A 22,792-nucleotide genomic window follows, 5' to 3' on the forward strand; every position below is an offset into this window, starting at 1 on the left:
CACCGTCATCATCATCATCACCATGAACACCATCACAGCATCACCACTACCAACACCATCATAATATCACCGTCACCACTACTATCGTCACTACCATCATTATCATCACCATGAGCACCTCCAATCACCATCGTCACCATCAGCAGTCATTATTTAGCTCTAGCGGTTTAAGATAAAGAACATGGAGTGCTGGCTTTATTTATTTTCAAACTTCTCAATAGATACCACCCTCTCCAAGGCCCCTTTTACTTTCCATCTCCCCTTCTCTGGTTTTGGGAGCAGGAGTAGAAGTTAATGGATAGGGATAGGTGGTTCTGGTTCTGATTTTTCCCGTCTCAAACCCCAGCCCAAGCTAATTCTCCTCAGGCTCTGGGGCCAGAAGTCATTGGTAGACTGACTAAATTAAACAGTAAAAATAGTCTGACCGTCAACACCTCTGCTAAACTGCACGTGAGGGACGCTGTAACAACTGAAGCAGAGGCCCGGAGAGCCCCACCTGGCTGTGCACCTTGGGAAGTAGCTTCACACTTCTCAGGTTTCCATGTTTATCTAAATGAAGGGACTGGCGGGAATGGATTAGGCTGCCTCACAGTACTGGGATGCTGCAGTCTGGCTCAGGTGACGTTTGTAAGTGAAAATGGGAGTCCAGTGTGTTTGGGAAGCCAAAGCGGCTGAGGAGGAACAGAGTGTCGTGGCTTGATGCTGCCTGATCACAAAAGCACTTAACCGTGTCCTCACTCACACAGAATGCCACAAATAGAAGGTACTGGACCAGCAAGGCTGCCTTTTACAAGTGGTAAAGTTACTTAGCCTCTAAGGTCTCCATTTCCTCCTTTGTAAGACATGAATAATAACAATAATCATAATATCTAGCTGCAGGGTCACTGCAGAAATCAAATACAAGAGTAGGTGCCTGGCTAGTCTCCCTTCCCTCCCTCTTCAGCCTATAAAATTCTCAAGGAATTTGAAAAGGAAATTTTAGCATATAAAGCTCTTTGTGAGCTTGGGAAGCTCTTTCAAAATTCTTTAAAATGTTTTTAAAGAATTTACAATTTCTACTTTCTTTAATCAGTTTGTGCATGATTTACTTTTCCCAGTCTACGTGGAAACAGAAAGTCCGTGGTACAATCCGCTATATCACTATCTACAATATTCCCATCACTCCCTTAACCTGTTTATTTTCCATCACTCAGGAGCACCTATCACCAGCTGGAAAAGCATAGTCAGTTGTTTACTTAAGTTCCGTGAGGGTACAGACTTAGTCTGCTCTGTTTTCCTGTGTATCTCCAGCAAGTAGAGTAGTATTTGACAAACGGCTAAGTGCTCAATAAATATTTGGAGAGGGGTGGGGGGACAGAGAACACTCACAAGAGAGAAGTGTTGCCATTTCTTGCTTATATGTGGGTCTGCTTAACAGATGAAGAGCTCTGTGAAAACACGGGCCATACCATTCCATTTCTGCATCCTTAGCAACCAATACAGTATTTGGCACACAACAGCCAATTAATATTTTAATGAATAAATAAATAAACACATCTATTTATGTATATTGTTTGTCTCAATACATTTGCAGATCTTTGGGAGGAAAGTCAATTCCAAAAAGAGGACGAAATTGTTTTGCCACTCAACTGCAGAGAAGGCTGTAATCCCGAAGTCTGAAACAAGCCCAGTCATCACCCAGAAAAGTGCAGCTAATCGTCACTATTAATCAAGATCCTGCTAGCAGAAAATTCAGTAATTGCCCAGATTTCAAACAAAAGGCAGTATAAGGGCAATTTCAAAATAGACAGAAAGCAGAGACCAACGGAACCCACTCATGTCAAAGAGGTCTTTTCGCGGGCTGCTCTCGGCACTGCTGACCACAGCCGGCCAGGCCTGTGACGGCATCTGCTGGGTGTTGACGTAGGTAGGTCCCTGTCCCGTGGGGGCCACGTGAGGTTTCCCTTCTGGCGTGCTGTAGATGTCCAAGGACCCTGCAACAAGAAAATGGGTCCTTTTTTCTCTTATTATGGTGACACTAATCATGCCTCTGCAGCGAATCCACCCTGCACTTCTTAAGTTCCTTAAGCCTACCTGCAAGAAAACTCATCTCGCTTAAATTCTCCTCTTCTGAGCCTGTCACCGCTATGACCTGGCTAGGATGCTGTCCAGCCTCTCATGACAACATGGGATCTGCCAGCCAGCATCAGGGTGGACAGCATGCTGGTGCCACCGTTATGGCCTTACCAAAGGTCCTGGGGCCCCGCTGCCCAGGGTCATGGGAGCTGAGCAGGCAGCGTGTGCCCCGGTCTCTCTTCCTTTCTCTTACAAACACCCCAAGATCAAATAACTGAGCAGAACCACAGCCTGATTTTAATTTCTCATATTTTTTAAGTGTAAGGAGTGCTTTAGAAATTAATCCATTTGAGCAATACAGTCCAGTCTCTGTTTAGAGAGACACCTTCCAAGGAACTGAGACTCCCTCCAGAGGCGCCGCTGCTGAGCTGGGTCTACGGAGGGCACATGCTGCTGCCTTGATGGCACTTCCCAGCTGGCCAGTGGGTGTGCTGAGGCTGGGCCCAGGGCTGTTCTGTCACCTGGAGGTGGCGTGAAAGGTGTTACCCCAGAACACCTGCCCGGATCACTCTCGGAGTCTTTCTGCGTGTGCTCTGTCTCTGATCCACTTACATAAACATATTCACAAGAACGCCCTGTGGCGTTCACAGTTCTGGAAAGAGGGTGTCTTTCATACCCTATGGGCGGTGGTGTGTGAAAGCCAGCTCAATCCAGCTGGCAAGAGTTGGTTCCGGGCTTTTTAAAAAGCTTTCCCAAAAGCCCATTGCTGGATGTTTGCCAGCATGCCACTGTCCCCCAGCCTGTATGCGTGAGAACCAAGTGTCACGCTGACATTCCTCCCCTGGGGAGCATTGCCTGCAAACTCATGAACGTGATTTCGATGTTGAAGAGGCTGTACTCAACTTGCAGGCCCTTGCTTAGTGATGACTGTTTGCAGTTTGCATGTTTGTATACATTGCAAACAAATCAGGCTTTAGGAAAGAATCTCACAAACAAATTTTAAAAAGGGGAAGATCAAAAGCCCATGAATAACCTTTCTGATATCCCTTTCCAACCATCAGCAGCACCATGGGGGCTCCTAGAGTTCATGAGCATTTAGGGGAAACAGCTACCAGCAAATTAATAAGTGACATTCTTGTTTGTTCTATGGGAAGATATATTTGCTGTTTCCAAATAAGAGTTTGGAATTTACTGACAGTCCTGAGTCTCAAGGCCTAGCCCAGGAACTTGTACGAGGCTCATTTTTGTCCTGGTGAGTCTTCTACATCATCTGCTCTCCATCTGTATGGAATAACTTGAATATACCAAAAAAAAGAATCTGTTTAAAAATAAATCTGACATATTTTATAATAAAGTAGATATGTAATAGAGATAATGTGTTATTATATGCCTATGCATATACATGTTGTATAAATACATTTTAAACATATGTAGAACAAAGATGAATAGCCCACAGTGAAAAGGTGCCACAGGCAAAGTCATGGCTTGGACTTGCTGTTCCCACCCTATTCTGAGGCAGAGCCATGTGGTGGCTTCTGCCAGACCTTGTGTTTTATGAGCCGGGCCAGCAATGTGGGTCTTCTTTCATCTGGGGCAGGCAACACATTAAATTCTTTCACATGGGGGAAATCTTTAAAGTTTATTGTCATTTGCTGCCTGAGACAAATGGCTATCACAAAGGAATAAGCCTTAATGTTAAACTAATAAATAGTTTCATTTATATACATAGAAGCATCAGTTGAATCCATCTCCTTCAGACTCTGTGGACTTGGTAGCCGGGACCCCAGAGCTATTGAGAGAGTGGTGAAAATTTTTAAGGGGAAAATTTTAAAATTAAAAGAAATCTTTAAAAGATGGCTAGACACACAGATACACAGATAGAGATATGAATATGTTCATATGTATATGTATGTATAGAATTAACTGTCCAGAGAATACAGACTTGTGAGCAGTTAGCACTTAGTTATACCTAAATTATTATATTAACAGTTACATCTAAATAGATCTAAGTTGTTTATTTTTAGATATCTACATTATAAATAGTTATATCTAATTAGATAGTTATATCTAAATTATTTTTAATGTGTGATGTAGGTACATGTTATTATGTTTGATAAGAAGTAGAAATATCCTTTAGAAGTACCCAGGACCTATAAGAGATTTATATCCCTGGCACGGTCTCTGCCACCGATCCCGTTCTAGGGTAGGTGTCTTCATACTCCTCCTGAAGCTGACCCTGAGTCGGGGGAGGTGGGAAGGGGAGTGCGACACAGACGGAAAGGCAGCAAGTTGCTGTAGGAGCCACTGGGGCTCAGCCTTGCTGCGGCACTTGGAGACACCTTAAAATTCACTTCCGAGTTGCCCCACCAGCTGCCGTCTGAAACTGGTGAAGGTGCACCTGGGATATCCGTTCCTCAGCACCCCTGGGCAAGAGAGCTCTCCTGCCACGGAAGCCTGGAGGTGACAGTCCCCAGGGTGCATGAGACAGTAGGTGCAGATGGGGTATGAACTCGTCCTGGCGCTGCAGGAGGCACTATCTGATTGGTGCCCGTGGATGTCAATAACAATGTTATTTCTATTTCCGTGATCTAGTCAGGAATCTACAGCACCACCCACAGCAAATACTTTCAGGGGGTCACTCTGACACTCCACAGGAGATGGATGACCCACTGGCAAGCCCATCACTGTTCAAAAGCACTTTTTGTTTCCTCATCCCGCCACCCCTTGCTGCTCACCTTGCCTGACAGGTGTTTGCTGCCAGTCTTCGCCAAACGTGTCTCCTAAGTGTCTTCCCTGGTAATAAGTTTGCTCTTTTCCTGCAAACTATAGACACATGCAAATACACAAAAAGAAAGAATTATACTCTTCTCATTCACCCATCTCTGGAAGCCACAGGACAGTAGGCAGGACCTGAAGGGCAACTGCATCCTTTGTTACGCCCAATGTTCCCTCGTGCCTCATGGCTGGCATTAAGATTTGGGAAATAAGTTTGTGTGGGTGTGAGGAAAAGGCTGCATCTCCATCAAAACTACACATGGCCCCCTCTTGTTTTCATTCTCCCCCACCGCCCCTCCACAAGTGTGACAGTAAATCAAGCTCTTCCATATGCATGCCTTAAAATAAACCTTAGTTAGAGAGTATCTATGTGTCAGAACATACTTCCCACTTAACACATACGCCTATCATCATTCACACTCAGGCAAGTCCACTCTGTGAACCAGGAAATTTCCTCCGAAACCAGGAAACTCCCTCTCAGTGTCAGATCTTTGAGCTCAATGTTACTTTGCCATTTTTATTGGTATCATTATTATTCATATAAGATAGGTGATGTTAAAGTTTTCCTATAACAAAATGGAGATATCAGAACTCTAGAAAGCAATTGCCTTACTAGAATTTTGAGTTGGGAGGACAATTAGGAAAACAAATAAAATCGAAAAACTCATAAAATTCTCATCATTTTAAGGGCCTATAGCTACTTTCTTTTCCAAGAACCCAAAGCACTCCAGGCCTTTTTAAAGTCTTGAATTCTCTCTTCTCCTCACTACGAACAAAGTATGGCGGGATTTGTGAGGGTGGTGGTGACACACCCAGTCTCATATGTCAGGGATCACAAGGCATTTGGCTAATGCACTGTGATGCTTTGTGAGAGTTTATGAGTTATGGTGTCCAAAACTGAACAGAACATTGTCCTGAAATAAAATTGAAGAAAATAAAAGGAAATGAAGTTAAGTTAGCCACCATCTGAGGAAAAAAGTATAAGACTTACCTGGGCCATGTCAGGAGCATGGGGTTTGGTTTTCAGTCGAGCATCAAGAAACCCCCCCGGTGGAGGCATCTTGCTTGGAATGCTGTTGTAGTAGGGGTGGTCTGAGCCATCCCCCTCCTCTTCCGTCCATGGCTCATCCAGGCTCTGCATTCTGTTAAAAGAGAATTTTCAAAGGTTTTAGCTGAAAGTTGAGCTCGCAGTCAAACCCAACAAATCTAATGTTAGTACCTGCTACCAAGAAAAAAGAGTTTAGTCAGTACCCCTGCAACCATCCAGGTTTTATGCATATATGAAAAACAGGTTAGTCATTGGGCAAACATCCACGCTTTATTCAGAGTTCCACACACTGGAAAATCGCAGTCATGTTTGAAAGAGGTTCTTTTTTTAAAGTACATTTTAATTAAGAAAGAAATTATGTCTAAGGATAGTCAGATCCTCAAGGCATGGGCAAAGATTTCAGTGTCATCAAATTTACCCAAAACAAAATCAACTAAAAAATGGACATATAGTGACATCAGGGGAAATGGCAGAAAGGACATCTGAAAATTCTCTCTGCCATAAAAGCAACCAGAAAACTGCCCCAGAAAAGCCCCCAAAAACACTTTTGTCAGAATCAACTTTTTCAGAATTCAAAATTAACCAGAAGCTTAAAACTTGGGAGTATTTATTTAAAAAACAAGCAAACAGTATAGTATAGTATCTCTGTGGCATTTTAAATTGCCCAGTTTTCATCTCTGATAGCCTTGAAAACCAACAGCCCACAGTCACAGTGAAAACCAGCAGGCTGGGGGCCACAGAAGGGGCAGAACAGCACTGAGGCTCTGCCAAGGCCCCAGTCCCAGAGAACTATCATGATTTGGCACGTCTGGTGGTTCCTTGGAAGACCCGACTCCCAAGGCTGTTTTTACTTGACCTGACCTGATTTGGAGCTTGCCCAGGGCAAAATGTCTCTTCCCCAGGAGCCATTTGTCAAAAACAACTAGAGGCAAGTGTTTAACATTGTGGCTCACTGAGGCAGTGGATAACATTTGGGTCAAATCAAAAACATTTGCATTAATCAAAAAGCTTAAAAGGAAAAGCTGAGAAATAGGATATCCATAGGAACTTTAATAAGCTCTGACATATTTCTGGGAATCTAGAAGGAAACAGGCATATGTAGGGCTGTGTTCATGCCCAGCACTGTGTGCCTGTTTAGTGTAGATGTGAGAAGGCCCTATACTTCTTGCTCTCTTGAAGCCCTGCCCAAGCAGAAAGTGAAGGCTAGGGCAGAGTTGGCAACTGCTTGGCTGAGTGTTGAAGAAATGCCCCCAACACACACACAGAACCCCTCAGAAAAGACCACGAGACTTCTTAGTTCCAGGCATTTAAGGAAATATCTCTCCAATCTTAGCTGACCAATAAGCAAACCAAGAAGACCAAGAATACATATAACCAAGCATACAGGCTTTATAGAATTAGTTTAGAAAAACCACTAAAACAAACATCCAAAACAAACAGGAACAGCAACAAATCCTGAGGAAGGGAGAAATCTGATTTCCAAAGTTGCCGCATCACATTACATTATTTAAAATTCCCAGTTCAACAAAAAATTATGAGACATGCAAAAAAATAAGAAAGTATGGCTCATACTCAGGAAATAAGCAATTAATAGAAACTGACCCTGAGAAACTCAGACTTTGGACTAACTAAACAAGGACTCTAAATTAACCACTTTAAATATGCTCAAAGAACTAAAGGAAGCCATGCATAAAAAACTAGACAGGAGGATAGTGCCTCACCAAATAGGGAATATCAATATAGATACAGAAATAATAATAAATCAAATAGAAATTATGGAGTTGAAAATTCTAATAACTGAAATAAAAAATTCATTTGAGGTGCTTAACAGCAGGTTTGAGCAGGCGGAAGAAAGAATGATAGGTCAATTGAGCTTATTCAGTCTGAAGAACAGAAAAAAAAAAAGAACTAAGAAAATTCAAAAGAGCCCAAGGGACCTATAGGACACCATTAAACACACCAACATATACAAAATATAGTGTCCTGAGGAGAGGAAAGACTGAAAAGGGCAGGTGGAAAAAAAGAAAAAACATTTGAAGAAAAAATGGCTGAAAACTTCCCAAATTTGATTTTAAAAAATTGATCTGTTCATCTAAGAAGCTCAAAAAACCTTAAATTGAGATAACCTCAAAGAGATTCACACATCATAATCAAATTGTTTAAAATCAAAGAGAAAAAAAAAAGTCTTGAACACAGCAAGAGAGAAGCTCCTCATCATGTGGGCTCCTCAATAATATTAACAACTGATTTCTCACCAGGAGCAGTGGAAGCCAGAGGCATGGATTGACATAGTCCATGTGCTGAGGGAAAGACTGTCTACCAAGAACTCTATATCCAACAAAACTATCCTTCAAAAATGAAGTAGAAGTTAAGATATTTTCAAATAAATAAAAATGAAGGAAATTCAGTGCTAAAAAATCTGCCCTATAAGAAATATTAAAAGTACTTTAGGCTGAAATGAAAGGGCACTGAATAGTAATTCATATCAACTTGAAGAAACAGAGAATAATGGTAAAGTTAACAACATAGAAAAATATATAAGATAGTATAAATGTAGTTTTGCCTATAGTTCTTTTATTTCACCACTCTAATTTAAAAGACAACTAAATAAAGCAATAATTACAAATATGTGTTGAAGAGCATGTAGTGTATGAAGATGTAATTTGCCCGGCCATAGCAGCATAAAGGAGAATGGAGGGATGAAGCCACATAGGAGCAAAGCTTTTGTATACTATTGAAATTAAGCTGGTGCCAATCTTAACTAGACTGTTACAAATTAAGAGGAAAATTGTTATAAATTAAGAAGAAAATCTCAGGGCAACCACTAAGAAAATTACTTTTAAAAATAGTAAAATAAAAAACAAAGAATTCAATGGTACACTTGAAAAATATTTATTTAATATCAAAAGAGGTCTTAGGCTGGTGCAAAAATGGATGTGAGGATGATATGGCTGCAGCATCTGTCATCCCATTGATTGCCAGGGTTGATCCAGCTGATCTGGCTGGCTAGGCGGGTGTCCCTTTCCTCTCTCACCACTCCACATGCTTCCTTTCGAAAGCTGCAAGCTCGAGCTCAATGGAAGAGGACGACCATCCCCTATAGGTTGGTGCAAAAGTAATTGCGGTTTCAGACTGTGAATTTTAAATTATCATAACTAGGCTCATATACATCTTTATTAATCAAACTAGGAATCATTACAATCAATGCATTTTTGCCAATGAGAAATAAGTTTGTTTACTCTTGTGGTGTAAAAATTTGTGCTTCAGGACTCAAGCAAACTCTTAGAAAGGATTTTCTGCATCCTGCTGGTTGTGGAAGCATTTTCCCTGCAAAAAGTTGTTGAGATGCTTAAAGAAGTGGTAGCCTGTTGGCAAGAGATCAGATGAATATGGCGGATGAGGCAAAACTTCGTAGCCCGATTCATTCAACTTTTGAAGCGTCGGTTGTGCAACATGCAGTAGGGCGTTGTCGTGAAGAAGAATTAGGCCCTTTCTGTTGACCAATGCCGGCTGCAGGAGTTGCAATTTTCGGTGCATCTCATCGATTTGCTGAGCACACTTCTCAGATGGAAGATTTTTGCCAGGATTCAGAAAGCTGTAATGGATCAGACTGGCAGCAGATCACCAAATAGTGACCATGGCCTTTTTTTTGGTGCAAGTTTGGCTTTGGGAAGTGCTTTGGAGCTGCCTCTCGGCCCAACTACTGAGCTGGTTATCGCTGGTCATCCTTTTCAATCCACTTTTTGTCGCACGTCACAATCCATCCAAGAAATAGTTCGTTGTTGTTGCGTACAAGAGAAGACACTTCAAAACAATGTTTTTTTTTTTAAAATTTTCCATTAGCTCATGAGGTGGCCACTTATCGAGCTTTTTCACCTTTCCAATTTGCTTCAAATGTCAAACAACTGTGGAATGGTTGACTTTGACTTCTTCAACAACTTCTTGTGTAGTTGTAGGAGGATCAGCTTTGATGATTGCTCTCAGTTGGTTGTTGTCAACTTCTGAGGGCCAGCCACTGTGCTCCTCATCTTCAAGGCTCTCGTCTCCTTGCAAAACTTCTTGAACCACCACTGCCCTGTACGTTCCTTAGCAGTTCCTGGGCCAAATGTGTTGATGTTGTGAGTTGTCTCTGCTGCTTTAGGACCCATTTTGAACTCGAATAAGAAAATCGCTCCAATTTTCTTTTTGTCTAACATCATTTCCGTAGTGTCAAATAATGTCAAATAAACAGCCAGTAATAAGTCATTAGCAAAAAAATAAAGTGAGAAGTGTGCATTAAAATGATGTATAACATAACCACATTTATTTAAGAATGTATTCCAATATCAAACAGCAAATAATAACAATGCTAAAACCACAATTACTTTTGCACCAACCTAATAGTAATGGAGGAATAAGGGAACAAAAATGACATAAAATGTATAGAAAAAAATAGTAAAATGGCAGAGAAAAATCCTAACTAAAATAATTGCATTAAATGTAAATGCATTAAACACTCCAACCAAAAGGCAGAGATTGGCAGAATGAATTAAAGAATGATCTAACTACATGCTTCCTATAAGAGACACACTTTAGATTTAAAGGTGTAAATAGATTAAAAGTATGTAAAAAGATACTTCATGCAAACAGTAACACAAGAGAGCTGGATTGACTATACAAATATTAGACAAAATAGACTTTAAGACAAAATTTTTACTAAAGATGAAAAAAGTTTATAATGATAAAAGGGTAATCCATCAAGAAGATATAATTATAAATATTAATATATATGTACTTCACAATAGACTCCAAAGTACATGAAGCAAAATCTGACAAAACCAAAAGAAGAAATAGATAACTCAACAATAATAGTTAGACACCTTGATATGCCACTTTGATAATAGCTAGAACAACTAGAGAGAAGATTATACACTAGAAGATTGAACAACTCAATAAACCAACTAGACCTAACAGACATTTATAGAACATTACACCCAACAGCAGCAGAATAAAAATTTTTCTCAAGTGCATATGGAACATTCTCCATGATAGACCATATGGGAAGCCATTAAACAAGTCTCAAAAAAAGAACTGAAATCATACAAAGTATGTTTTCAGACCATAATGGAATCAAAGTAGAAATCAATTTTAGAAGGAAATTTGGGGAAATCACATATATTTAGAAGGAAATTAAACAACATATTCCTAAATAAAAGATGGGTCAAAAAAGAGATCACAAGGGAAATTAGAAAATATTTTGAGATGATTGAAAAGAAAAACATACCAAAATTTATGAGATAAAGCAAAAGAAGTGCTTTTGTTGTATAGTGTAAACACTTGGCCAAACACAATGGTTCAGTTCCATAATCCCAGCATTTTGGGAGGCCGAAGTGGGAGGATCACTTGAGGCCAGGAGTCCAAGACAAGTCTGGGAACCATAGGGAGATGCTATCTTTTAAAAATTAGCCAGGTGTGGTGGTGTGCACCTGAGTCCCAGCTACTCAGGAGGCTGAGGTGGGGGGATCATTTGAGCCCAGGAGCTCAAGGTTGCAGTGAGTTATGATCACACCACTGCTCTCCAGCCTGGATGACAGAGCGAGACCCTGTCTCAATATATATATATATATATATATATATATATATATATATATATATATATATATACACAATAAAAGAAGAAAGATCTCAAATCAAGAACCTGAACTTCTACCTTAAGAAACTAAAAAAAGAAGAGCAAACTAAACACAAGCAGAAGAAAGAAAATAATATTAAAGTGGAAATAAATAAAATAAAGAGTAGAAAAACAACAGAGAAAATTAGTGATACCAAGAGTTGATTCTTGGAAAGATTAACAAAATTTTCAAATCCCTAGCTAGACTGATGAGGAAAAGAGAGAGAGAGAACTCAAATTATACAAATTAGGAATGGAAGAGGGGATATTACTACCAACCACACAGAAATAAAAAGGATTATAAGAGAAACTGTGAATAACTGGATGCCAACAAATTAGATAAGATGGAAAAATTCCTGGAAAGACTCAAACTATCAAAACCAGCTCAAAAAGAAGTAGAACATCTAAATAGAGACGCAATAAATAAAGAGACTGAATTAGTGATCAACAAACTTACCTTGCAAGAAAAGCCTAGGATCATATGGCTTCTTGGTGAAATCTACCAAACATTTAAAGGAGAATTAACAGCAATACTTCACAAACTCTTCTGAAAAATAGAAGAGGAGGGAACACTTCCAAGCTCAATCTCTGAGGACAATAATACCCTGATACTAAAACCAGACAAAGACACCAAAACAAAAGAAAACAATATATCAATATCTCTTATGAATATGGATGGAAAAATCTTCAACAAAACAGTAGCAAACAAATCTGGCAACGTATAAAAAGAATTATACACCATGACAAAGTAGGATTTATACCAGTAATGCAAGCTTAATTAACACTCAACATTCAATTAATGCACTATATCATATCAACAGAATATAAAACAAATACCACATAATCATATCAATATATGTAGAAAAAGGATTTGACAAAATCCAGCATCTTTGCATGATAAAGACACTCAATAAACTTGAAATAAATGTGCATTTCTGATGAAGGCATCTACTAAAAGCCTACAGCTAACATCATAGTTAATGTTAAAAGAATGGATGCTTCCCCTCTAAGATCAGAAATATAATAAAGATGTTCCCTCTTGCCTTTTCTATTCACCATTGTACTGGAGGGTCTAACCAGGGAAATTAGATAATAAAAAAAATAAAAGGCATCAGATTAGAAAGGAAAAAATAAAACTATCTTTATTTGTAGATGATATGATCTCATATATAGAAAATCCCAATGCATCCATAAAAAAGCTGTTAGAACTAATAAATGAGTTGAACAAAGTTGAAGGATACAGGATCAATATAAAAAATTATTGTATTTTATACATTAACAATTTCAAAACTCAAAAATAAAATTAACAAACAATTCTATTTATCATAGCATCAAAAAATAAAGATATTTAGGAGAAAAATTCCCAAAACAATTTCAAGACTTATACATTGAGAACTATAAAACATTGCTAAAAGAAATTAAAGAAAATCTAAATAAATGTCAGAAAATCTAAATAAATACGTGCAGGGATTAAAAAGACTTAAAATTGTTAAGCTGGCAATATTCAAATTGGTCTACAGATTCAACACAGTCTCTATCAAAATCCCAATCATCTTTTTTTTTTCAAAAATAGACAAGTTATCCTAAAATTTGTATGGAATTTTTAAAGGCCCAAAATAGCCAAAACAATCTTAATAGAGAACAGCCAAGTTAGAGAACTCATACTTCCAATTTCAAACTTACAAAGCCACAGTATTCAAGACTACGTAACACTAGCATAAGGATAGACAGCTCAAGGGAATAAAATTGAGAGTCCAGAAATAAACCCGTATATTTATGATCAAATGATTTTGACAAGGGTCTAAAGATAATTCAATGGGTGAAAGAATAGTCTATTCAACAGATGGTGCTGCGAGAACTGTATGTCCATATGTGAAAGGATGAAGCTGGACCTCTATGTCATAATCATCATATCATTACAAAAAATAAACTCAAAATGGATTCCAGACCTAAATGTAAGAGCTAAGAACTACAAAAGTTTTAGAAGAAAACATAGGTGTAAGTCTTCATGACCTTGAATTAGGCAATGATTTCTTACACATGACACCCAAAAGCAGGTAAATTGGACTTCATCAAAATTTTAAAAACTTTTGCACTTCAAAGGACATTATCGAGAAAGTAAAAGTATAACCCACAAATGGGAGAAAATATTTGCAAATCACATATCTAAAAAGAGACGTGTATCCAGAATATATAAAGAACTCCTACAACACAACAATAAAGACAACCCAATCTTAAAAATGGGCTAAGGATTTGAGCAGATATTTCTTCAAAGACAGCCAGCCAGTAAGCACATGAAAAGCGGCTTGACATCATTAGTCATCAGGAAAACGCAAATCAAAATCAAAATCAGAGACCACTTCATTCCCACTAGGGTAGATATAATCAAAAAGACGGCCAGTAACAAGTGTTGTTGCAATGTGCAGATCCCAGTACTCTCAACACATTGCTGATGAGAATGTAAAATGCTATAGCCACTTTGGAAGACAGCTTTGCAGTTTATCAAAAAGCTTAGCATAGCATGACCATATGACCCAGCAATTTCACTCCTAGGTATACACACACAAAAATACTGAAACGTACGTCTACACAAAAACTTGTGTGCATCTTTACAGCAGCATTAGTCACACGAACTAAAAGGTGGAAGCAATCCAAATGCTCATAACCAACGAATAGACAAGCAAAAGGTGATATGCTCATACACTAGAATATTATTGAGCCCTAAAAAGAATGAAATACTGACAGCTACAACAACATGATGAACCTTGAAAACATTCTTCTAAGTGAAAGACAGACACATACTGTATGATGCCATTTATATGAAATGTCCAGACCTGGCAAATCTATGTAGACAGAAAGTAGATCAGTGGTTGCCAGGGGACAGGGGAGTGGAGAATGGGGAGTAATTGCTAATGAGTGTGAGGTTTCTGTTGGGGGCAATGAAAATATTCTGGCATTAATGGTGATAATTGTACTACCTTTGAATATACCAAATCAACTGAGTTGTATACTCTAAAAGGGTTAACTTCATTATGTATGAATTATATATCAGTTTTTTAAAAAACAATAAATGGAGCCTTAGCTACATTTGATTTTTCAATATCTTCTCTGGTTTTGTGTTGAAATGCCCTTGGATTTCTGCAAGGAAAATCCTCCAAGGAAAATCAGACCACAACCAAAAATCTATTCATTTAAAAGTACTATTTTTGATTTCCAGTTGAGGATGGGCCATAAATCCAGATCACAGAGTGTTTCCCCCAGTAATTAACACAATGAGCAAACAATAATTCACAGATAAGTAAATCCACACACTCACCAGCAGCAAGAGAAGGAAAGAAGAAATCTCACTGCTCAGACAGGGAGCACCGAGGACTCCAGCACAGCTGGGTGGACCCTAACGATGCCACACTGCCCCCATCCTCCCCTGGCCCCATCTCCACCCCAAAGCAAAGAAGCTCAAGGTACCAGATGCTCGTTCCCTCAGAAAATATGTCCCCATTTGGAGAGACATGGCCTGAGGGAGTGAGCAGAAAACCCAAGGAGAGTGCCTCCAAAATAGAAGCTGTGCTCCCATGTGCCCTGGGACCTCAGCAGGGCGGAAGGAAAACCTGCCAGTGTCCGCACAGCTCGGGCAGGGAGAGCCTGGCGCATGCAGGGTGGCTTCTCCCAGGGCCCCAGGCTGCCCCCGCGGGACGGATGGAGCCACCCTGGGGAGGCTGGCCCAAGGAGGACCACCCTCTCTCCCGCTCTCACCCCCATTCAGTGGACACAGGAGTGGCCATCGGACAGGGTGAGGTGGACGTCAGGGGCAGTCACCACAGTAGGAAGCTACAGGCAGGGGCCCTTGTTAATGCTCTGGTTTAGAAATTATATGCAGACACTCGCATTCGGAATCAACATCTTTCTCCATGGATAAGATCCTGTCTGCTTCGTTTTCTTTACCCGAGAGTCCTTCAAACTTTATTATATAGAAATATATACAGGACTTGATACCTTAAGTATATTATCAGAGAAGCATGGTAGTTAAATTAACTCCTCCCCACTCATTTCTGTACATATCATTTTAATAGTATTTGACTTTATGCAGCATTTCAAATATAGGAAAGCATGATAATTAATACGAAAGATACCTATGCATCCAGCACCAACATTAAATGTGTTAAACCTTTTGCTCTGTTACACGCTTCCTTTTTGTAAATGAAATAAAACTTGTCAAACTTCCTTTAGATGGATAGATAGGTGATATTAACAGTAAAATGTTAATGCTAGAATCTAGATGGCGAGTATATAGGTGTTCACTGTAAAGTTCTTTGTGTATATTGGAGCACTTTCATTATAAAATGTTAGAGAGGAAAATACTCTTGACAAATACAGCCAAATCCAACCCACCCCCATCCCTGCCCCATCCTCGGATATCCTAGAGTTGGTGTATAATATTCTTGCATGTTTTTATGTTCTTTCTATACATGTATTTATCCATAAACTACATATTTATTATTTACATGTTTTTAAAATGTTTATAAATGGTTCATACCTTTTTGCAATGGTCTTTTCCGCTCCATTATAAATTGTGACATTTATACTGATAACACATGTATACTGATGAATTCTTTTAAACTACTATGTCCCATTACATATAAAATAAAAGTGTTTCCCCACTCTCCCACCAAGGGCATTCAGGTTGCTGCACGTTCTGCCTCTAGCCCTCCTTATACATATCTTCCTGTCCCGGCTTGCTGAAGTTTCTAGCAACCTGGAAAACACGGGCCCTTCACAGGCACCTCTGAAATGAATGTCTTCAAGGGAATTTCCCAGGGAATAAGGAAAAGTCTTCATAATAACGAGGGTGAGGATAGACACTGACTTCATGGCTAAGTCACAGAATGTAGCTTTAGAGGTTGGAAAAAGTAAAAAGTAAATTTAGGAGTAAAGTTTTGTTTACAATGAACACATCATTATAATAGATTTTCATTATGCAAGTTCAACCAAGGACAGACACTGAATGACCAACATGACCCATATTATTTTTTTAATGCTTTATGCTGCATGGAATATTCTTATGTCCTGAGGAAACTCAGTGTTAGAACCTGAACATTTTTATAATAAATGAAATATCTCACAATTGTTATTCACATTCACTGTTTCATTTAACACTTAAAAATCACAGAACTGCTGAGACCCAGAGAGTTTAGGGGACGTGCCCAGGGCCACACAGAACGTAAACAAACTCCAAAGCTGTTAGGCTGCAAAGGCCACGAGGCAGGAGGCGTGCTGGCAGCCAGGGAGCCTCCTGCAGCAGGACTTCGGCTAATCGTGAGGACAAGGACAAAGGGATGCGTAGAACCTGTGGTGACACAGATCCAAGAAGGTAACATATGGAAGCATCATGTGGTTGCAGAGGAAACAGAACAAAAAATTAAAACGAAGTAGCTTTTCTGTAACCTTGGCTACCATCACTATAGTTTCAAGAAAATGTTTTTCTACACATTCAAAGCGTCATCCATATGTTGGCTTCCATCTGTCGGTTTCTTGTGCCACAGCCCAGCACCAACCAGGTGTCCCCGAGCCCTGTGACTGACTGTGCCTCTCCAGAGCACACAACAGAAGGGCTTAAGAGGAAAGGTCATGAAATGCAGACAGGCGGCTGCAAATGGTGTCACAGAGCTACTCACCGATCCTGGAGAGCAGGGATCTTGGTAGGACACTGCAAATACTGCTTAAACCGGAGCTCGAAGGCTTGTCCGATGGAGCCAATGACATCTTGGGCCAGCCCGTCGCAGCATTCCAGAATGTGGCAAGCTGAGAGAGCGAGGGACACAGGCCCGTTAGAGACAGACACTGGCACTCCCTGAGCTCTCTACGAAGAGCCCTTCCTGAGGACAGAGGGACGAAGAGGTACATGCTTCCTTCACACTGTGTCCTAGGCCATCTACGTGGAGACAGCATCTTGCTCTGTTGCCCAGGCTAGAGCACAGTGCCGTGGCGTCAGCACGGCAACCTCAAACTCCAGGGCTGAAGTGATCCTCCTGCCTCACCCTCCTGCGTAGCTGGGACTACGGTCCTGTGCCACCATGCCCAGCTATTTTTTTTTATATTTTGTAGAGACGGGGTCTTGCTATGTTGCTCAGGCTGGTCTCGAACTCCTGGCCTCAAGTGATCCTCCAACCTTGGCCTCCCACAGTGCTGGGATTACAAGCATGAGCCCAACCTATAGGTTCCATTTTTAAATATATTTTAAAATTTTCAAGTTCAAATCGATGGTTCTTCAATTTCTTTAGATTTTATAAAACATCAGTTCTGACCTTCTCAGGGAACAATGTTTAGAAGGAGACCTCAGCACGACAAACAACCTGATCTTTGCATGAACCAAGTCTCCTTAGGGCCCAAGAAGTTTAAATAATGGACTTAAACTGGCATCTATTCAATGAATCTTGGTCCATTCAATGGACTTAGAGCAAGTTGCTCACTTGGTGGGAGTAAAATGTTGATCCCCAGACATGGCCACTCGAAACACCCTCTGAGGATGAATGTAAAGTGATACTAATTAAAGGCATGAACACCCCAACAACATGCCACTTGCACCTACATAAATTTAAGGCTGGTTATTCATGCAGATTCTCAGAGAAGCAGCTTGTGTGAAAGGGTAGATAAAAGTTGGAGGTGTCAGTGGGTCAGACCGATGGCCACTCCAAGGCCAGGGGAGAGGCCTGGAGCAGTCCTTATGCTCAGCAGCAGGTGCCAGCTGTCACAAGAGGACATGCTGTCCTGACAGCAAGGCTGTGGTATAATCTCCCTCATAGACAAGGGTGCCTGCAGCCTCTGCCTCACAAGGAAGCAGCACCGCTTCCCCCGGGCCCTGGCAGAGCCTCTGTCCTGGGCACACATCGCAGTGCCCCGCCAGGAGCATCCACCTGTCCCTCACAAAGGGGCTACGGATCTGATGCTGTGACCGGCCCAGGGTGATCGCGCTACTAACAGGGTAAAGGCATGCTCCTTGGAGAGGATGACAGCTGCTCGTGTCACACCTTCCTCTTGCAGCAACAGTGCAATTGTACATCCAGGAGGGTTCCTCCAGGAGCCCCGTTGGTCCCTGCGCGAGGAGGATGCAGTTCTATGTGAATAGCTGCTCCCTGGCACCAGCAGTGATTAAGGAGACACTGAATTGTGTCACAGGAGAAGCCAGTGCACACCAGAGAGAGGCCTCATGAAACAGGAAAGCTGCTCAGGGAGGGGGCAGGCCCTGCCAGCCCCAAACACTGTGGCAGCCACCACGAAGCTGCACGGGGAGCTCGCCCAGAGGCAGCCAGCCAGGCCCTGGGGCCTCAGCTTCTCCTCCCCCAGACTCCAGGGCAGGTGAACTTCTGTGGACACCGGGAAAAGTATTTTCTGGGAAGAGCAAGTGTGAATGTGTTGTTGCTTCCATGGCCACGCAACTCCGCAGATACAGCGGTCCTATTTTAGGTACCGCCAAGAAAATTGTCCACAAAGGTAAAGGTGTCCTGGCTGTCTTTTTGTGATTAACTAGTGACATTATTATTTATTAAATATCGACTTGGGTAGTCACAATGCAAGCCCACACTAAGCAGCTGTTACAGTTGTACAGGTTGTTGACCGATATGAGTCAAAGCATCTTTCCAGCTAAGAGGGAAGGAAGCGTCCAGACCCGAGTGAGGGAGAGCCAGAAAGACATGCTGTCCCCCTGCCACAGCCCCCCGGCCCCTGCTGTCCAGCATCAGCGCCAGCCAAGAGAACTAGCTGGTAGTACTTTGGGGAACCAGAAATAACACTGGGAAAGGGTCAAAAAGTATAACCTTGCACATTTAAAAACAAACAAAAAATGCAGTACTCTTGATTATTCTTTTATTGTTTCTGTTTCTCGTTTTTTCTGTGACTGCTGTAACTTAAAGTTTTGAAACTGAATTGCTTCAAATAAACTGAAGATTTGTTACAAAAAAAAAAGTATAACCTATTTAAGAAGAAAATTGGTACCTTAATCTTTAAAATGAAGAATGAAGAGTAAGATTTACTCCGAGTGGGCTGTGCGATCTCATCCGCATGCCACAAACCTTCCGCACACCCAAGAGCGGGACGCCTAAACGAGTCACCTCTGAGTAGATTCCAGCACAGTTGGAGCCACCCAGCCTCTGGGCAGAAGCACCGTAGCGTGGTCAGTCTAAGTGACAAACAGGGTGGCAGACCCAGGACTCTCTGGAACTAAATCATGACTCTGTCCTGGTACCTGGCAGAGTCCTCAAATGAACTGAGGAAATGCTGTCATCTTTTGCTTTGGTCTGAAGGTTGCTTCTGTAAAACAGCCTCTATATGTTCCAGAAACTCACTCCAGATCCAAACTGAAACCTGGACTTTGTCTTTCTGGGGCTGGTATTTTCTCTAAGAGTGTTGCCACGGTCTTTAGCCAAAACCCACCAACGTCTAACCTGCCCTGCATAATTATGTGTGTGCATCAGGTGGCCTTTGCCCACAGGTGGTCACCAAGGCTGCTGGGCTCTGCTGGGCTTCACCCATCCACGAGGAAGCGACAAAACCAAAGGCGTAGTTCACGAGCAACGGAGAAGAAATTGACAAGAGAGATACACAGCCTGCTGGTGCTGGAATCGCGCTCAAACGATGCAAAATCTCAAACATGGCTCAAAACAAACCAAGCAGCAGCAAAACGGAGTCATTCCATGTTCTCGCTCATTTGGAGAAGACCAATGGCCTGCAGAAAGTGTCATTTACCTAAGGGTGCGGCTCACTTGCAACGCTGGTCTCTCTCTTGCTTAGCCCTGACAATAAGAAATGCTGAAGTCACTCTCCAGGAGAGCTAGCCCAAGGCCACCCAGAGCAGCCACTGGGCCGTGCCATCTGTGAGGGGCTGTCAGCAGGCCCCACCGCAAAGGCTACTCCGAGCCTGAGATGGGCCACCTGAGCACAAACCACTAACTCATGACTGTGCTACCGCCCTTGTAATCGCACGGCAGGAGCTGGAGTGCAGCGGGTTGCTACCATATGGTACTCCGGGTGTGCCGGCCCACACGTCTCCTGTGCACTGAAGAACGGCTAACAGCAGTGGATGAGAAGGCAGCGCCCAGCTGTGCCCCCGTGTGCCAGAATGCCAGGTCACAGCTTCCTCGTCTCTCGGGTAAGTCCAGAGGCTCACATGTGCACCTGTCCCTCAGTGCTCAGCGTGGCCCACCCAGTGGACTGCAGGCCACCCGGGCCCCCCAGTAAGCCCGTGCGAGGCTTGTTCATCTGAGCATGTTCTCAACACCCTGCCTGCGTGTGACGCCTACTCTGTGAGTTAGGGCTGGTGAGCTATGCCACAGTAACAAACAACCCAACGTCTCTGCTAAAAATAGCCGTTTCATTTTTGCTCCCTCGTTTCTGGGCACCTTTCATGGTGCCTTAGTGACCCAGGCCGCTCTGACCTGTGGTCCTGGATCTCAGTGCGAGGCCTGCTCCACACCCTGGGGGAGAAAAGGCAGCAGGGCCTCGCCAGGACCACATGTGCCTTCCATCCTGCTCCCAGCTCATCACCGGAGCTGTCCCTGGCTCCTCCCGAACAGGAGGGGAATGCCAAGTGCGGGCTCAGCACCTTTGGGAGGGGAGGAGAGCAGGGTGTTTGTCAGGCCGCCACACCCTCTCCACCCCGGCTCGATGTCTCCTCCCACTCGTGGCTACCAGTCAGAAACTTTCTGGGCCTGCCTGCATGTCTATTATTTATAAACTATTAACACGTACTCCTGTATTAGTATAATATAAGGGTATCTTTAAAAAGACATTTTTTGCCTGTAAAAAGGATAGGATAAAGACAAACAAAAGTTTAAGATATCCTATTAGCCCTGAAAGCATTATACTGTCAGCATCTCAATGAACAATAACTGCTTTGGGTATCATTCATCAATAATGACACTGGATAAAAATTCATCTTTCTATCTTTGAAATACTTTTCTTAATCATTTGGAGGGGCTGATTTACCTTATATGATTAGATTATCATTTTTACTTTGAAATGCAGGCTATGAATTGTTTAGATTAGCAGTATTAGGTTGGTGGAAAAGTAATTGTGGTTTTAGCATTATTATTATTTGCTATTTGATATTGGAATACATTATTAAATAAATTTGGTTATGTTATACATCATTTTAATATGCATTTCTTGATTTATGTTTTTTGCTAATGACTTATTACTTGCTGTTTATTTTATATTTATTTTAGACTATGGAAATGATGTTAGACAAAAAGAAAATAGGAGCGATTTTCTTATTGGAGTTCAAAATGGGTCGTAAAGCGGAGGAGATAACTCACAACATCCACAACGCATTTGGCCCAGGAACTGCTCAGGAACGTACAGGGCAGTGGTGGTTCAAGAAGTTTTGCAAGGGAGACGAGAGCCTTGAAGACGAGGAGCACAGTGGCTGGCCACGGGAAGTTGACAATGACCAACTGAGAGCAGTCATCAAAGCTGATCCTCTTACAACTACACAAGAAGTTGCTGAAGAACTCAAAGTCAACCATTCTACAGTCATTTGACATTTGAAGCATATTGGAAAGGTGAAAAAGCTGAATAAGTGGGTGCTTCATGAGCTAATGGAAAATAAAAAAAATCATTGTTTTGAAGTGTCGTCTTCTCTTCTTGTACGCAACAAGAACGAACTATTTCTTGGTTGGATTGTGACGTGCGAAAAAAGTGGACTGAATAGGATGACCAGCAATAATCAGCTCAGTGGTTGGACTGAGAAGAGGCTCCAAAGCACTTCCCAAAGCCAAACTTGCACCCAAAAAAGGCCATGGTCACCATTTGGGGGTCTGCTGCCAGTCTAATCCATTACAGCTTTCTGAATCTTGGCAAAAATCTTCCATCTGAGAAGTGTGCTCAGCAAATCGATGAGATGCACCGAAAACTGCAACTCCTGCAGCCGGCGTTGGTCAACAGAAAGGGCCCAATTCTTCTCCACGACAACACCCTACTGCATGTTGCACAGCCGACGCTTCAAAAGCTGAATGAATCGGGCTACGAAGTTTTGCCTCATCCGCCATATTCACCTGACCTCTTGCCAACCGGCTACCACCTCTTTAAGCATCTTGACAACTTTTTGCAGAGAAAACACTGCCACAACTAGCAGGATGCAGAAAATGCTTTCCAAGAGTTCGCTCGAATCCTGAAGCACATATTTTTACAAATAAACAAATTTATTTCTCATTGGCAAAAATGTGTTGACTGTAATGGTCCCTACTTTGATTAATAAAGATGTGTTTGAGCCT

At 41.7% G+C, this 22,792-nt stretch overlaps 1 protein-coding gene across 1 annotated transcript in view; it reads right to left on the reverse strand.

Annotated features, from left to right (window-relative positions):
* SHC3 (SHC adaptor protein 3) overlaps positions 1 to 22,792 on the reverse strand; it is a 158,445-nt gene that overhangs the window by 31,844 nt on the left and 103,809 nt on the right. The window contains exons 7-10 of the mRNA XM_045562354.1: positions 17,201 to 17,327; positions 5,822 to 5,972; positions 4,791 to 4,878; positions 1,815 to 1,973 (exon numbers count right to left, since the gene is read on the reverse strand). Of these exons, the coding sequence (XP_045418310.1) occupies positions 1,815 to 1,973; positions 4,791 to 4,878; positions 5,822 to 5,972; positions 17,201 to 17,327 (525 nt within the window). The remainder of the gene's footprint in view (positions 1 to 1,814; positions 1,974 to 4,790; positions 4,879 to 5,821; positions 5,973 to 17,200; positions 17,328 to 22,792) is intronic.

This window comes from Lemur catta, chromosome 10 (genome assembly GCF_020740605.2).
Source record: "Lemur catta isolate mLemCat1 chromosome 10, mLemCat1.pri, whole genome shotgun sequence".
In the NCBI taxonomy this organism is placed as follows: Eukaryota; Metazoa; Chordata; class Mammalia; order Primates; family Lemuridae; genus Lemur; species Lemur catta.